The 18098-nt window shown below is 33.3% G+C and overlaps 2 protein-coding genes across 2 annotated transcripts; both read left to right on the top strand.

The window, feature by feature from the left end:
• Nucleotides 1-7547: 7547 nt before the first annotated feature.
• On the top strand, nucleotides 7548-8560 carry LOC133878096 (glucan endo-1,3-beta-glucosidase, basic vacuolar isoform-like). Its single transcript, XM_062316593.1, has one exon. It carries the CDS (start codon nucleotides 7637-7639, stop codon nucleotides 8477-8479), a length of 843 nt encoding a protein of 280 aa, XP_062172577.1. The 5' UTR covers nucleotides 7548-7636; the 3' UTR covers nucleotides 8480-8560.
• Nucleotides 8561-13469: 4909 nt separating this feature from the next.
• Nucleotides 13470-16740, top strand: LOC133877874 (glucan endo-1,3-beta-glucosidase-like). The gene is made up of 3 exons (XM_062316321.1): nucleotides 13470-13649; nucleotides 14676-15061; nucleotides 15985-16740. Exons 1-3 carry the CDS (start codon nucleotides 13499-13501, stop codon nucleotides 16549-16551), a joined length of 1104 nt encoding a protein of 367 aa, XP_062172305.1. The 5' UTR covers nucleotides 13470-13498; the 3' UTR covers nucleotides 16552-16740.
• Nucleotides 16741-18098: the final 1358 nt, after the last annotated feature.

The following is an 18098-nucleotide window of genomic DNA, read 5'->3' as shown; positions in this document are numbered from 1 at the left end:
TTTCATAGAAAATAACAGTAATGTCAACCTCTTCAATCTAGCTCTTCTATCCCTTTTTTTTTTTTTTTTTTTTCTCTTAAAAGAACTATAAACGAATTTACAGGGAAAAAAAAATAAAAGAAATAAAAGAGAAATAAATCATATTTGATAAACACCCATGAAAATAGAATTTTGATAAATTTTTTCATATTTGATAAATAGAATATGAAAATAAATCATATTTGATATTTTTTAAAAAAAATAAAAAATAAACACATGGTATTTTGAAAATTTTGATAGGATTTAACGGAAAGTTTTAACAGAAGGTTGAATTTGAAAAAAAATTAAAAGTTGGATACTCTAAATTGACACTTTTTAAAATTTGAATACATTTTTTTATAAGTAATGAAAGATTAAGGTTATAAGCAAAGTTTTCCTAATAAAATGGGAGAACTTTAAAAAAAGACGACCTAGTCTATTAAAGGAACTAACAGATTAGGTTTAAACGTTATTAACGTCTAATTTTAAAGAGCATATGTTGGACTTCCTACCACTAAGAACATTATGCAAGACACCATCTTCATCGGTAGTGTGCCAAATTTTATACAAGATTAAGTTTCATTAATTAAAAAGAAACAAAATACATAGAGGGATTAGAAGGAAGGGCTCACTTTTAGCTCACTTTTCATGCAAGCACCACTACTTCTACTTATCCCAATTTAAATAAGATTTCCTCTAAATTGGGTTAAAGAAAATTCTCTAACTATATGTTAGTTTGGATTTGTAATTTCAAAACGTGAGATTTATAAGTAACGATTTGAAAACGTACTTAAGCGTTTGATAAAATTGCATGCAGTTTACTTTTTAAAATCACACACTTTTAAAAACGCACATCTTGCTTGTAATTTAAATCACAGATTTTTCTAAGTTTTCAAATTGCATTTTTTTTTTTTTTTAAAAAAAAAAAAATGTACTTCCAAACAATACATTTTCTGCGATGGAAAATGCTTGGTGTCCCATTCCCATCCCATCCTTGTCTACGTGGATCAATAATGTAAGAGAAATTAGAAAGAGTGTAGTAGGACCCTGATTTTTTAACAACATTATTGGTCCACGTAGATAAGGGTGAGATAGGAGTGAGATGGGAGCGGGACACTAAGCATTTTTCTTTTGGGATTTGGTTCAAAATTGAGCTTTTGGTATTTGAAATCGCAGTGCCAAATGTACTCTTAGTCTATTAAGAGAAATGTTTGATTTCATTTTCTTGCACATCTCTTGTCTATCTCCATACAAGAGATGTGCAAATCCATCATTGAATCTGTAGGACCACATGTGGGTTCCATAAATTTAATTGTAAATTTGCAAAAAAAAAATGTACAAGAGAATAACATCAAATACACCTCAAAATAAAAATCCATGTGAAAATTATATATTCTCTAAGGACAGATGGCAGTTTAATAAATCTGATTCAATTTTGAGGAAATTAAACTTTGTTCTTTAATGTGACATATTTTAGATCCTCGCCATAATTGCATTCACTTTAAATGGAATTAATGTTATATATTGGGATTCATGCTGATCATGATCGAGGATACCCAAATTATTTTAGGTAAATGGAGAGGATCCTATTCCGAGTTGGGGTTTAAGTAGTAGAGGGAGATTGTAATAAATCTTGGGATGTGCTACTTGTCATACCTTGTTCTACTGAGCTGATATGGTAGTACACATTTTTCTTACCACGTTAACTTTTGTTCTAAAAAAACAAAAAACAAAAAATGAGGACCATCACATTATTCCAATAAAATAGGGGTGCAATGGGGTAAGACAAGTAGAATCTCTCATAAATCTATTCTGGCCATAATGATGTGCTTGATTTCATTGACATTACAATTCATAATTTAACTTATGCATTGTTGAATTATGTGCATTGGTGATTTTTAATAAAACTATTATGTGATTCAAGGATGAGTAATGCTATTTAGTAGATTTCAGTACAATTGTCATACAACTGGATGATGTGATAGTAAAAATCAGTCATTGGATCAACACTTATAAAAAAAAAAAAAAAACTGATCCAATGTCTGATTTTTACTGATACGTCATCCAGTTGTATGATAGTTGTACAATTAATAGTCTACTAAGAGCCTGTTTGAAATTGCATTAAGGAGCTTAAAATGTAATTTTAGTACATAAATAACTGTACAAAACAAAAATAGGTCTGCTTGGTTAATAAACTAAAAAAGTACTTTTTTTATTATTATTATTTTTTTGCCTAAAAAAAAATTGGTTAGGACTGTTATGTCAATTTTGTCATTTTCTTAAATAACTTGTGCGTTTTTTGTATTTTGAACAAGGATGAAGCTAAGGGAGGCCAGGGGCCATGGCCCATCTAATTTAAAAAAAATTCTTGAACAAATTTTTATTAAATGAAATATATATTTTTTAAACTTAAAAATCAAGTTTGATCCCTATTAAAATTAAATTAGGATTATGTCCCTATCTTTCTAGCGATTTGTTGTGCAAGGATGTTGGTGGAGAAAGACTATAAAAGACAATACGTAGGGCAAAAGCCAGGATAAGGAAATTGCTAATAATTTTGGCAGTAATTATAAGATAACTCATATGAGATTTACCTGTTCGAATAAATGATTGAATAACTTAAAATTTATTTAGACTAATAAATTTTATTAAGACTATCTCACAATTTGCTACGGAAAGCAGTACTTGCATACGTTGACCTCTAATAATTTTCTAGATCCAATCTTGACTACCAAATGGGCCTCCTTTTCTTTAGCCTAAATATAGACCCCAAAAGGCCTTGTTTGCACAGTTATTGGGCCTTGTGGAAGTCTGCCTAAGATGTTTGATCCCAGGGCTTCTTATTAGAGGTTTGATCGAGCCCAAGCTGCAATGGGTCATTTGGGATCACATTGGATGTTTTGTTAGAGATAAAGTTTTTGTTAATAATCAGGTGTGCAGCAAAAAAAAAGAAAAAAAAAAAGATAGTCCATGATTTAATGTAGTTATCGGGTTTTCAATTTCGACAAATAGTTTCTTAGGTTTTACTACAATTCATATGGGTCATTCTTTCATCTTGTCGTCCAATTAATTAATAATTTACCAGTAGACCAATAAGTTACTGTTATGTGGCTCTCATTTGACATGTATATTATATATGGTAAATTCATTTTAATTACAAATATGCATTAAATAAAAAAAAATATCGTCAGGAGTGGTTGCCCCTCTCTTTTGGGGGGGAAGGTTAGTCACATAAATTTGTATCTAAAGTAAATTTGTCATGCAAAATGTACAGTTGGCACTTATCGAGTTAAATGCGAACCAGGTTCTATCATTATATTGGTTTGACATGACACATTGTAAATTTATTATACGACAAGTTGATATAATGACTTATTTAAAATCAAATTAAAACCTAAGCACCTAACTGTCAAATTAGGAACCTAGAGATTAAATTGGAATAGTGCAAAAACCCAAGGACTGAATTTGACTTTTCCCAAAAAAAGGAAAAAAGAATGAATGAACGGTGATTCTAATCGTTAAAGTATTAGTTAAATGATTAAATTTATTTCTTCCTATCAGCTTAATTTTTTAAGGATAAATTGTGGTTTAACATGGTATTAGATCTAAAGGTTATGAGTTCGAACTTTTACTCCATCGTTTACCTCTCATTTCAATTAAATATTTCATGTGTTAGGCCTCACATATTAAATGAAGTTTGAGTCCATATGTGAGGGAGTGTGAAAGTATTGATTAAATGATTAAATTTACACCATCTTATCAAATTAAGCTTTTAATGATAAGTAGTGATTTACCACTAACATATTAGAAAGTTAAATATGAATTGTCCACATGAATTGAATGAATTATGAAGGAATTCATGAGTGCTAAGCCCCACATTAATTTTTTACAATATGAGATCGTTCTTTATAACTTATAAGTTATTTTAGGGAATTTTAATTGCAACTTAACTATTTCTTTTTAAAGTGATAACATAAATACGAATAACATTTTTTCTAGGTCGTTACAAATATAATTAGAGCAACCTAGTAACTTCCCACCCGTTACTACTTATTAGACAGAACAATGTAGCACACATTGATTGTGCCTTGAAGATCGGAGCAATGTCGGTTGATGGGATGAATGGCAGGTACGTGGGTTCTTTAATTATTGCGATTTCGTAGATTAAAAAAAAAAAAAAATTTAAATCAAATCGTAAAAAATAAATCGTTTGATATTGTTTTTTTAAGAAATTACGATATGAAAATATGATTTTTAGTGTTTTTGGTGCATTTTAAATAACAAACTTAAGAAGAAGAAAAGTAGGTGAATGCAGACAAACAGATGTAGCAGAGACTTTATGGTTTAATTATGTTATACGTGTGTTGTTAAGGATGTTGATGTTTGTGTAGTTGTTTTCCATGCAATAGATGGAGTGATTGACGGGGTAAATGGCAATGTAATCAAGGTTTAGACGTCTGCATGGATGGAGCCAAATATTTGGCCGGGTGGGAAGGAGATAAACAAAAAATAAAGAAAAAAGTGTATGGCCCTGGTTGATATCGCCCTTCCCCTTCTTCTCCCTTCCCTCTATTTCCCCACGTGTGCATTGACAGGATAGGCTTTTGTCAAGAGGGTTGAAAAAATTTAGCCATTTTTTAAGATGGAACAGGCTTTTTTTTTTTGTCAAGAGGGTTGAAAAAAAATTGTGAGCGTAAACGGTTGCGTACAGGGGTAAATGAGAAAAAATATGTCCCATCTTAAAAAATGGGTTGATTTTTTTAAGCCTCCTGACAAAAGCATGTCACGTCAATGCGCAGGTGGGGAAATGGGGGAAGGGGGAAGCGGAAGGGCGATATCGATCAAATGGGCCTATATACCATTTTCAAACCATCATTCTACTGTCAATATCCTCTCTTAAATTATCAAAAAATGTTAAGTTTCCCTTAAAACCAACAAAAAAACAAAAAATTAACCTAATTTTTTTTTTTGAATAAGACAAAAATGTTCTTATGAATTTGAAAAAGAACTAAAAACTAAAAAAATTATTTGTTAACAAACAATTTTTTTTAAAAAAAAAATAATTAAAGAAAAAATGAAAAAATAATTAAAAAAAAAAAGAGAAAAAAACGATTTTTTTTTTTTAAAACTGAAAATTATATAAGAAAAATTAAAAAACAAACGAAAAAAATAAATCCAGTTTTTTTTTTTTGTATAACTTTTTATTATTTTATATATATATTTTTTAATTTTAATAATTTTATGAAGGGTATTTTTGTTATTAGGGAGAACATTAACATATTTTGGTAGTTTAAGGGGAGTGAAATTGATACAATTTGTAGCTTGATGGGACATTGACAATTGAATTGTAGTTTAAGAGGGATATGTGTACTTTTTTCCAAAAATAAATTAAAATATGTGGTCAAAGTATAAATACAAAATATACTAGGTGGGTTTGGCATCTCTTCATCTTCAAGTTTTCAACGCCTTCTTGAGTCTCTTCTGTACTTGAAAAAAAAAAAGCATCTTTTCTACAATACCTTTCTTCTTTCTTTTTTCTTTCTTCTCATATCTACACTATATCATCTACAACACAAACCAATATTTCATTTTATTCAACAGGTAATATTAGTAACAATATGGTGGAGTGGTGCTTTTCACGGTGTGATTAAACTGCCTATTAACATAAAATTTCTTCATTAAGATTCCAAACCGTTTTACAAAGAACCAATCGACATAGATAAGTTTTAAAAGGTTTATTTCTCTACACTTTAACAACAAAAATGGGCCAAAATTTCTAATGGGTATGGCCAAAAAAATTTAATGGGTACGGGCCAAATAGACCGAATATCAAACTATACTTATTCATCCCCAGCTCCATCCCCGGACGTCTAGTACACAACATTATCCGGAAGTCTTCAATTCTAACCACGTGGTAGACGGAAATACAGAGATATCTATAGAGTTGGTTTCTCATTTCCTTTTCTTTTTTTTTTTCTCCATGGCTTTATTCAATGCAAAAAATAGCAAAGCTTTTCTGGCTCCCATATTCCTACTCGGTTTCTTCTTCATATCTGGCCTGGAATTAACAGCTCTCTCTCTCTCTCTCTCTCTCTCTCTCTCTCTCTCTCTCCCCCCTTTATTCTGCATGCATTGCATTGTATAGTCTTTTGATGTTGAGCTCTGTCTTGGTTTGAAAATTGAGGATCCTTTCTTTTTTTTTGGGGGGGAGGGGGGGGGGGGGGGGGGATAAGTGGTAATGGTAGAGGTCATGAGTTTGTCGCTCATTTTAATCAAGTATTTGATGTGTTGGCGAGCGCGAGAGTTGGAATATTAATTAAGCACACTCTTTTTATAATTAAGCTTAAGTTTCAAGAATAAGCAATGATTTGATTATATTTACCATGAGTTTAGCAGTCCCCATATGACTCTTTTGATCAGAAACTCCAAGCATGTGGAACTAATTAAGGCTTCGTTTGTTTTAACGTAAAATATTTGTTGAAAAATGTTTTCCGTATTTTTCGGTGATTGGTGGAACCAAAAATTAATAAAATTTTCGGTTTGACTAAAAAAGCTACTTTAGTTATGGTTTCTGTTTTTAAATTTCGTAACCAGTTTCCAAGTTTTAACTTCTCCTTCTCAAACTGTCGGACTGCTAAAAGTGTTCCACATTATCAAGAGATATATGACCTGAGAACTTTATAAGCCATGGTGTCCCCTCCTATCTCAAGGTGTTTTTTGAAAGCGAGTAAGACCCATGGACTTTTACATAGTATCAGAGCAAGTTTCTTGGACGATGATGGACGTACGCCATTTCCCTTCCGATATTGAACATGTGTTTGGCCAAAGTTACCACACGTAAGGGAGCATATTAAAAGTGTCCCACATCGTCAAGAGATACATGACCCGTGAACTTTATAAAGTATGGTGTCCTCTCCTCTTTCAAGGCCTCTTTTGACAGTGAATAAGGCCCATAAACTTTTACACAGACCACCACCAAAGATTTATGGAGGTCGTAGACCGTTTTTCGTTATCACTCATTTTCCGATCCATACAAGAAATGTGTTGAAAAACAAGTGTTTAGTTATTTCCTTTTGTTCTCCTCCACGGCTTCATTACATGCAATGAGGAAGAAACCTTTTATGGCTGCTATTTTGCTGTTTCTTGGGCTGCTGTGTAGTCTAGAACATATAGGTCTCTCTCTCTCTCTCTCTCTATATATATATATAGAAATATACATACTACAAGAAATGTGAAAAAAGAGGGTATCTGCATGCATGGTATATATAAATAGGACACAAATTTCTTTCAAACTCGGAAGAATTTTTTTCAACTCAATCCCTAAAAATACTACGAGTCTTAGCATGTGAGAAGTACTCAAACGATTCATATCCGTATATATATAGCCTCGGGCTCAACAATGAAAATGGAGATTATTTCAGCCATATTTTGATTAAGAAAGAAGTTGTAATATTTTATATTGCTTTCTTTGAATTACCCATTAAATCTTTGCTCAATACAATGCAAACGTACAGGTGCACAATCATTGGGTGTTTGCTATGGAGGAAGTGGCAATGGAGACAATTTACCACCTGACACAGAAGTTGTAGGTCTCTGCAAAACATACGGCATTGGAAGGATGCGCATTTACTCTCCATACCCAGAAATTCTCCAGGCCCTTAGAGACTCCAACATAGAAATCATGGTTGGCGTCCCTAATGACAGCCTTCAAGCCCTTGCCGACCAATCTGCTGCTTCTGATTGGGTCCAGAGGAATATAAAAGACTATTCTTCTAATGTAAAGTTCAAATACATTAATGTTGGAAACGAAGTAGATCCAACCAGTACAACAGCCCAGTTTGTTCTTCCTGCCATGCAAAGCATTTACAAAGCAATTGCAGATTCTGGTCTGCAAAACCAAATCAAGGTCTCAACTGCTGTGGACACAAATTTGTTGGGTGTTTTTGATCCTCCATCAGCAGGTGCTTTCAGTGAGAATGCAAGGGCATTCATTGAACCAATCATTGGTTTCTTGGTTGGTAATGGAGCACCACTCCTTGCCAACATTTACCCCTACTTCAGAGTTAGATACAATAACCAATCAGTCTCCTATGCCTTATTTAATGCACCAGGGACTGTAGTACATGATGGTCAATTGGAGTACCAAAATCTCTTTGATGCCTTGATGGATGCTTTGTATTCTGCTCTTGAGAGAACAAATGGAGGAAGTTTGTCAATTGTTGTGTCAGAGAGTGGCTGGCCATCTGCTGGTGGTGCTGTGGAGACTATTGAGAATGCTGGTAGTTATTATAGGAATTTGATTAATCATGTGAAAGGAGGGACTCCAAAACGGCCTGGAAATGCTATAGAAACTTATTTGTTTGCCTTGTTTGATGAGAACCTCAAGAGTGAGGAAATTGAGAAACATTTCGGCCTATTCTACCCTTCTAAAAAGCTCAAGTATGATATTAGTTTTAGTTGAAAGTGATATAATGTATTAGAAGCCTCTTGTATTTACTACTATAAATAAGAGAGGCTTTTGCATATCTGCCCTGGCATTGTATTAAAGTAATGTTCTTCTAATAAATAAAGTAACTTATTAAACTGATAGGTTCTTGTGATTATGGTTGACTGATTGTGGTTGAATTGTAAACTGGAAATTGGATTGAGATGATGGAATTGTAAAAAAAAAAAATCAAAATGAATTGGAAGAAAATAAGACTCCTCTTGGGGTAGGAGTTCACCGCCCACAATTTGGTTTGATGAAATTACTCACCAACTCCCCCTAGCTCTACACATGGATAATTTTAATAGAAAATGGAGGATAAACTGTACGTAGAGTCAATATTTGAACTCGGGGCATTGGCTTTAATATTATGTTAAATAACTATTACTTAAGCTTTTGGGATGAGTGACGATTTAACAAATTGGAAGAAGTTGAAAGGAATGCAAAGCTAAATCCGGTGTTGAGAAGCAAGAACCAGGTTATGTTATGTGTCTGCATGAACAACTAATATTGATGCAATACCCCACGTTCCCACTGCCTTTAAATTATAAGAAGCTTAATTTCATTATGCTGTTCAATTCTTACATGCATAAAAAGCTTGTTGTCATAGCTAGCTAATGAACTCAAAATATGGCCCAGAACAAGAGTTTGAAGTCCCTGCAATAGGATTTACAAGCTAGTTACAGGAAGAGATGTTGCAGCTGTGTACCACTTAGATTAGAAGAAACCTAGAGTAGAAGGTACAAGAAAAATAAAGAAAACAAAGGTTTGTGTTAGAATATAAATTAAATGATTAAATTTAGGGTTAAATAATGTTTTAGAAGCCTCTTGTATTTACTACTATAAATAAGAGAGGCTTTTGCATATCTGCCCTGGCATTGTATTAAAGTAATGTTCTTCTAATAAATAAACTTATTAAACTGATAGGTTCTTGTGATTATGGTTGACTGATTGTGGTTGAATTGTAAACTGGAAATTGGATTGAGATGATGGAATTGTAAGAAAAAATGGAAATGAATTGGAAGAAAATAATGTATTAGAAGCCTCTTGTGTTTACTACTATAAATAACAGAGGCTTTTGCATATTTACCATGGCATTGTATTAAAGTAAGGTTCTTCTAATAAATAAAGTAACTTGTTAAACTGATAGGTTCTTGTGATTATGGTTGACCGATTGTGGTTGAACTGTAAGGTTAAATCACATTTGATCTAATAGTTGAGATTGATTAATAACGATCTAATGGTTATTATTAAATAATCATTGACAGTTATTTGATCTGATGGTCAGAATTAAGTGTCTGTTAAAATAGTAGTTTATGACTGTTACTTAAGTAGTTATGGACGGTTGGATTAGCAGTTGTTCAACATAATACAGAAGTAACTGCTGTCCAATTATCAACAAAATACAGAAGTAACTGATGTCCAACTATTAATAAAAAGATAACAAAATTTCTTTTATATTCAGTGTTTTTCTAATACCTTTTGTATTTTTTTAAATTGCAAATCTATGTCTGTCTCTTACTATAATAGAAGATTCTAGGCTTAATTTTCGTTTGTGCAAAACGCAATCAAACAAACAGAGGATTCTAGGCTCCATTGTATCCTCGAAAAATATTTGTTGTAACCCTTTGCATACTTTTTTTATGGGAGCAAATAATTTCTTAAGGAAAGCGACGTTGTAACGCATCTTAAGAGCATTTAGTTTTTCTGCTTTCGTTTACTTTTTCTAGCAGATAGGCCTTTCCCTCCCGTTGTTGTCCACATGTTTGGCCATTAGTTGCCACACGTGAAGGAACTTGTTAAAGTATTCCACATCGCTAGATTTTTTTTCACGTGAGCACTTTATAAGCCATAGTGTCCCTCATCTCTCAATGTGTTTTTTGAGAGTGTCAATAAGCTATAGACTTTTCACAATATTAAAGTAATGTTCTTCACTTCTTCTAATAAATAAAGTAACTTATTAAACTGATAGGTTCTTGTGATAATGGGTGACTGATTGTGGTTGAATTGTAAACTGGAAATTCGATTGAGATGTTGGAATTGTAAAAACAAAAAAAATGGAAATGTCTTGGAAGAAAATAAGACTCCTCTTGGGGTAGGAGTTCACAGCCTACAATTTGTTTGGTGAAATTATTCACCGACTCCCCCTAGCTGTACACGTGGACAATTTTAATTGAAAATAGAAGATAAATTGTAGAGTCAAGATTTGAACTCAATGCCTTGGCTTTAATATCATGTTAAATAACTACCTACTTAAGCTTTTGGGATGAGTGACGATTTAATAAATTAGAATAAGTTGAAAGGAATGCAAAGCTAAATCCGGTGTTGAGAAGCAAGAACTAGGTTATGTTATGTGTCTACCTTTAGAGAATATACTCTCCATATATTGGGAGATTTGGTTCGAGCAATTTATTGTAATTATAATGAATCAAATCTGGTCCTTTGTTGGTTCGGTGGTTCTAAAAAAAAAAAAAAAAAAATTAAAAAGAGACCAAGTTGCTCATATTATTTTGGCCATTTGTTGGCTCATTATTTTGGTCATTCTTTGTCCAATTGTTGACCCAGACCCATCTTTTGGCCTTTGTGGTATAGTTTAAAAATCTAAGCCTATTTCAGCCCATAGTTGGCTTTTATTTCAGCCCAAAGTTGGCTATTATTTTGGCCCATAATTGGCCTATATTATTTTGGCATTTGTGGTATTGTTTAAAACTCATGCCCATTTTAGCCTACAATTGGCTCCTTTTTGGCCCATTACGTATTTAGCCTTTGAGGTACTACCCAGACTCATTTAGCCCACAATTGGCTCGAAGAAGAAGACGAAGACGAAGGAAGACGAGGAAGAAGAAATATGTCAAAAAAAAAAAAAAAAAAAACTCAAGATTTCAGAATCTTTCACCTTGAGTTTGCAGGGAGATGTTAGAGAATATACTCTCTATATATTGGGGGATTTGGTTTGAGCAATTTATTGTAATTATAATCAATCGAATCTGATTGATTTGATTGATTTGTTTGTAGCAGATTTGATGGTAATCAAATCACGTTAATTAATTATCATACTTATCTACATAAATCTTCCTATGAATAAGAGTCTATTGTATAGTGAAAATATGAAGTTAATAAGCACAATGTAACTCTTTAGGCTTTACCCTGTAGATGTAGGTTATAGACCGAACCACGTAAATTCTGTCTCCTTTCTCTCTCTTGCTTCCTTTAATATTTCATTTATTATTCGGTCCAATTTGACATCTACATGAACAATTAATATTGATGCAATACCACAGGTTATGTTATGTGTCTTCCTGTCATATTTAATTTGCAGTGTGGACTAGTTTAATAGTTAGGGCATAACTCTGACTTTCTTTTGAGTGTCTTTTATTCTAGCCATTAAAACTATTGAAATCTAGCCCATTATAGATTGATCTAAAGTGCTAGTGCAATAATAACAGGACAAAATGCAAACTATTCTTAGTAATTTTGATGGAACACCCCGGTCCTATATTGAGAATACGAGTAACTTACATATAGAGTAGGTGGCGGGTGATTTATAAAAAATGCTCATAGGTACTAAGTTTTACATTACTTACTTACGAAGTGAAACTGGGTTTTATAAGTGATTGTAAAAAAGCTCTAAATTGACTAATCCTTTTGAAAATATAGCATAGATATAGCTAGTGTTTTTTTTTTGGGTCGTTACATTTGATCAGCATGGAATTCCCGCTATATTTCTTTCTTTCCTTGCAACTACTTCCATCATCGACTTGGGACAACACGTTATTTCCTTTTTCATTGGTCTTCTGTTACGAAAATGGCAATTTTGTTTTCATGTCCAAGATTGCATGTCCAGATTCTATGAATTTCAGAAAGCACTTAATCAGAAAACCATATTGTTAGAATATTAATTTAAATAATTAAGTATATCATTTCTCATCAGGATAATTAATTATTTAACATGATGTCAGAGTTGAGTTTTTGATTTCGAACTTTGTCTTTGTAATTTACCTCATATTTCAATTAGACATTTCACATGTTGGGCCTCACTTATTGATGGAGAGTGTTAAAATATTAATATACATGATTAAGTTTATTCTTTATTATCAGCTTAAACTTTTGAGTACAAGTAGGGCGGCTCAAAGGCTAGGTAGGTAGTTAAGGCAGCTGCCTAAGGACTCTAAGAAATAAAAGCTCTTAAAAATTAGTATTAAGAGGCCCATTGAGAAATAAAAGCCCCCAAAAAATAGCAAATTTTTAATTAATTACCTCATAAAGTCAAACTTTAATATAACTTAAATGTTTTTTTTTTTGGTACTTTGCTTTTCAAGACAAACAAATAAAGAAAGATGAAGAACAATTCCGAGTGTAATTTAAATAATATATATATATATATATATATATATATATATATATATATATATATATATATATATATATATAAATTCAAATAAATATTTATAATCTTCTAGTTGGAGTACTTGGACAGAAACTTGCAGTAAACTTAAGCAGCCACGACTGAAAACAAAGGCAGATAATTAACATGTACGTCTCCAACTTGCAACTGGGGTCAGTTTTCGTGACTTAGAATTTTTCTGAGAGAGTTCGAGTCAATCTTGTCAATTGACCATCATTCTGGACCGTGAAACATGCTTAGACAATTAATTAAAAATGGGTCGTATTCTAGTCTTCAAAGGTTGGGGGACCTCCAAAATCCTGGACCAAGTTTTTTGGTGCATTTTAAATCCCAGACTTCAGAATCCAGAAGAAGAAAATTAGTATAGTTGAATGCAGACAAACAGGTGTGGCAGAGACTTTATGGTTAATGTTATGCGTTGGTTGTTAAGGACCTTGATGTTTTTGTTTTTTCCCCTACAATATATGGAGTGATTGACGGGGCAAATGGCGATGTAATCGTGGTATAGACGTCTAGTATTCAACGTTGTCTAGAAGTCTACAATTCTAAGCCCTACTTCTCTGTATATAAATGAAGGTGTAAAGTGGTAGATGGACAATACAGAGATATCTATAGAGTTGGTTTCTCATTTCCTTTTCATTTTTTTCTCCATGGCTTTCTTCAATGCAAAAAATACCAAACCTTTTCTGGCTCCCATATTCCTACTTGGTTTCTTCTTCATATCTGGCCTGGAATTAACAGGTCTCTCTCTCTCTCTCCCTCCCTGCCTTTATGCTGCATCCATGGCATTGTCGAGTCTTGTAATAGTAGAGGTCATGAGTTTGTCGCTCTCTTTCTCTCTCCCTGCCTTTATACTACATGCATCGCAGTGTCTAGTCTTGTAATAGTAGAGGTCATGAGTTTGTTGCTCATTTTAATTAAGTATTTTATGTGTTGGTGAGCCGGAGAGTTAGAATATTAATTAAGCCCACTCTTTTTTATAAGCTTAAGTTTTAAGAATAAACGGTGATTTGACCATACTTACCATGAGTTTGACAGTCCCCATATGACTTTTTTTATCAAAAACTTAGCATGTGGAACGAAGGCTTCGTTTGTTTCGACGTAAAAAAATTTTGAAAAATGTTTTCCGTATCTGGTGTGACCAAAAATAATATTTTCGGTTTCACCAAAAAAACTACTTTAGTTTTGAAAAATTGTTTCTGTTTTTAAATTTCGTAACTAGTTTCCAAGTTTTAGCTTCTCCTTCTCAAACAGCTGGATCACCACTAGGGATTTCTGAAAGTCGTTGACCGTTTTTCGCCATCACTCATTTTCCGTACAAGCCAAAGTTCAAAACAAATGGAGCATAAGACTAGATTTAGTCTCTCTTGTTTTTTTTCTTTTTTTTTAAAAAAATAAATAGTTGTAGGACCTGCATGGGACAAAGGGGTTTATGTGAGTTCTTCCAATTGATGGTACTTATAGAATTTAATGCAAGCATACCACTTCTCTTTCACTTTAGATCAAAATAGTTACTCAACATTTAAAAATTTGTTCCTAAAACCCTCTGACGCATGATCAGGGGCAGACCTAGGTTAACACTTGGGGCTTCGGCAGTCAAATTTATTTATTTTTTTTCCTCGTACATCAAAATTTCTAGTTCCGCCCCTCTACACGACAGTGGTGCGAACATTTTAATCGGAAAGAAAAGAATCCTTCAATTTTTCAGCCTTTGCCGCTGCTTGCTTAAGCCAAAACTCATCAAATCTTGGCCTAATTTTGATGCAGGTGCACAATCCGTCGGTGTATGCAATGGACGACTTGGCAACAATCTACCTTCTGATGGAGAAGTAGTAGCTCTATACAAAAGCAGTGGCATTGGAAGGATGCGCATCTATGAACCATATCCATCAACTCTCGACGCCCTCAGAGGATCAAACATAGAACTCATCATCGGCATCCTTAACAGCAACCTTCAAGGCCTCACCGACGCTGCGGCCGCAACCACCTGGGTCCAGAACAACATAAGAAACTACTGGCCGGATGTCAAGTTCAAATACATTGCTGTCGGGAACGAAGTGCATCCTGGTGATTCTGAAGCCCAGTATGTTCAACCCGCCATGCAAAACATCCTTAATGCCATTACAGCTGCCAATTTGCAAGACCAAATAAAGGTGTTAATGTTGAAATTATTTCTTTTCCCTTCTATTTGAAAATTTCGACTTTCGTTCCATTTTTGTCTTACACTTTATCCTTTATAAGGGATTAGTTTTCACTAATACTCTGTTTGTTTCGGCGTAAAATATTTTTTGAAAAATGATTTCGATATTTTTCGGTGTTTAGCGGGTGCGAAAATAATGGTCAATGGAAATTATTTTCATTTTGATCGTAAAAACCTCTTTAATTTTTGGAAAACGATTTACGGTTTTGAAAACCGTAAATTCTTTTTCAAATTTAAATTCTTCATTCTTGCAGACACGTTTGTGGGAATCCTCAACTTCCGGGCATTGCAATCTGTTGGTAGCCTGAATTTACCGCTAAAGGTTTCGGTTTACTGGATTTCGACGCTGGTGACCACTGCTGGAATCCGGCAACGTTTGGCCAAATTCCGGCGAAACTGGCTGGAATCTTGCCAGATTCGTCGGAATCAGGCACAAATGGTCGTTGGTGATTTTTTATCGTTGTAATTTTTTCGTACGAGCTAAATGTCGAAAATTATTTTCAAGAAAATTATTTTTTCTGAAAAATGATTTCGTCCAAAATATTTTACAACGGAAAACATTTTACGTCGAAACAAACTGAGCATAAGTCTATAAAGACTTTTGGGTAGACACATGTTAATAGTATCGCACGTAGCATTGACCTTTAGACATACTTTGCAGTACTAACGCAGTGCTGCACGCTTGCACGTGTAGTACTACCATACGAACATTCATATTTTTTGTTCTAATTTTACAAAATTAACCGTTTTTTTCAAAAGTCAATTTTTAATAATCATAAACTGTTATTTCAACAGTAATAAACTGCTCTTATATTTTGTATTCTGCTTTCTTATATTTCGAAATACTCACATCTTTATTTCTATAATTTTTGACAGGTGACGACAGCTATAGACACAACTTTGTTGGGCAACTCTTTTCCTCCATCAGCAGGCTCATTCAGCGACAGTGCAAGTTCATACATAACACCAATTATCAACTTTTTGAACAACAATGGAGCACCCCTTCTAGTAAACGTGTATCCCTACTTCAGCTATACTGGAAACCCTTCACAGATCTCCCTTCCCTATGCCTTATTTACTTCACCAGGTGTTGTGGTGCAAGATGGTAGTCTTGGATACCAAAATCTCTTTGATGCATTGCTGGATGCTCACTACTCTGCTCTCGAGAAAGCCGGCGTGCCTAACTTGAAGATTGTCGTATCGGAGAGCGGCTGGCCGTCCGAAGGCGGTGATGCAGCTAGCGTCGATAACGCAGGGACTTACTACAACAATTTGATTAATCATGTGAAGGGTGGGACTCCAAAGAAGCAGGGACAAGCAATAGAAGCTTACTTGTTTGCCATGTTTGATGAAAACCAAAAGGGTGGTGCAGCAATTGAGCAACATTTTGGTCTCTTCCTACCTAACAAACAACCCAAGTACCAAATCAGTACTTTTGGTTAATTATAGAAGTGATCATAGCCATGCATGTTAGCTTAAATAAGAGTGCCTTGAGCCCATGTATCCATGCATGTTAGCTTAAATAAGAGTGCCTTGAGCCCATGTATCCATGCACTCTACAATATTAATAACTCTTCTAATAAACATGTTTATGAATTCATGTGACATAAATGAAGATTTTCCTTTTCCCCATCCTTGCTTGAAGTTACTTGATTGAAATAATTAGTTATTGCATGTTTTTATTTTATCGGTGTGCGCCTATTTAGGAAGGTTTTCTAAAAAATCCATAAATTCGGAACTTCGGGTTCTCGAAACCGTGATTAAGTAGTCTTTTTTTAGTCGATGGAATCAAATTACACAAGAAAAGCGAAACTATTTATAAAACATCCCTTACTTCTTTAAACCAAGTGCATATCTATTTTCATAGAAAATAACAGTAATGTCAACCTCTTCAATCTAGCTCTTCTATCCATTTTTTTTTCTCTTAAAAAATAAATAAAAGAGAAATAAATCATATTTGATAAACACCCATGAAAATAGAATTTTGATAAATTTTTTCATATTTGATAAATGGAATATGAAAATAAATCATATTTGACAATTTTATTTTAAAAAAAAAAAAAAAAAAAACCACACATGGGTATTTTGGTATGTGAAATCGCAGTGCCAAATGTACTCTTAGTCTATTAAGAGAAATGTTTGGTTTCATTATCTTCTACATCTTTTGTCTATTTCCATACAAGAGATGTTCAAAACTATTATTAAATCTGTGAAACTACGTGTGGGTTTCACAAATATAATTGTAGATTTGCAAAAGAGATGTGCAAGAGAATAACATTAAATACATCTAAAAATAAAAATCCATGTGAAAATTATATATTCTCTAAGGACAGACGGCAGCTTAATAAATCTAATCCAATTTTTAGGAAATTAACTTTGTCCTTTAAAGAATGTGACATATTTTAGATCCTCTCCATAATTTTTTTTTTTTTTTTGAGAAATAGATCCTCTCCATAATTGAATTCGCTTTAAATGGAAATTAATGTTATTGGGATTCATGCTGATCATGATCGAGGATACCCAAATTATTTTGGGTAAATGGAGAGGATCCTATTCCAAGTTGGGGTTTAAGTAGTAGAGGGAGATTGTAATAAATCTAGGGATGTGCTACTTGTCATGGCTCGTCCTTCTGAGATGATCGATATGGTAGCACACATTTTTCTTACCACGTTAACTTTTGTTCTAAATAAACAAAAAACAAAAAAATGAGCACCATCACATTATCCCAATAAAATGGGGGTGAAATGGGGTAAGATCACAAGTAGAATTTCTCATAAATCTATTCTGGTCATAATGATGTGCTTGATTACATTGACATCACAATTCTTAATTTAACTTATGCATTGTTGAATTATGTGCATTGGTGGTTTTTAATAAAACTATTATGTGATTCAAGGATGAGTGATGTTATTTAGTAGACTCCAGCACAACTGTCATACAACTGAATGATGTGGTAGTAAAAATCAGTCATTGGATCAACACTTGTAAAA

The sequence above is a fragment of the Alnus glutinosa genome, chromosome 9 (assembly GCF_958979055.1).
Source record: "Alnus glutinosa chromosome 9, dhAlnGlut1.1, whole genome shotgun sequence".
Classification (NCBI taxonomy): Eukaryota; Viridiplantae; Streptophyta; class Magnoliopsida; order Fagales; family Betulaceae; genus Alnus; species Alnus glutinosa.
The sequence above is the reverse complement of the archived record's forward strand: the minus strand, read 5'-3'. Positions and strand labels throughout refer to the sequence as shown.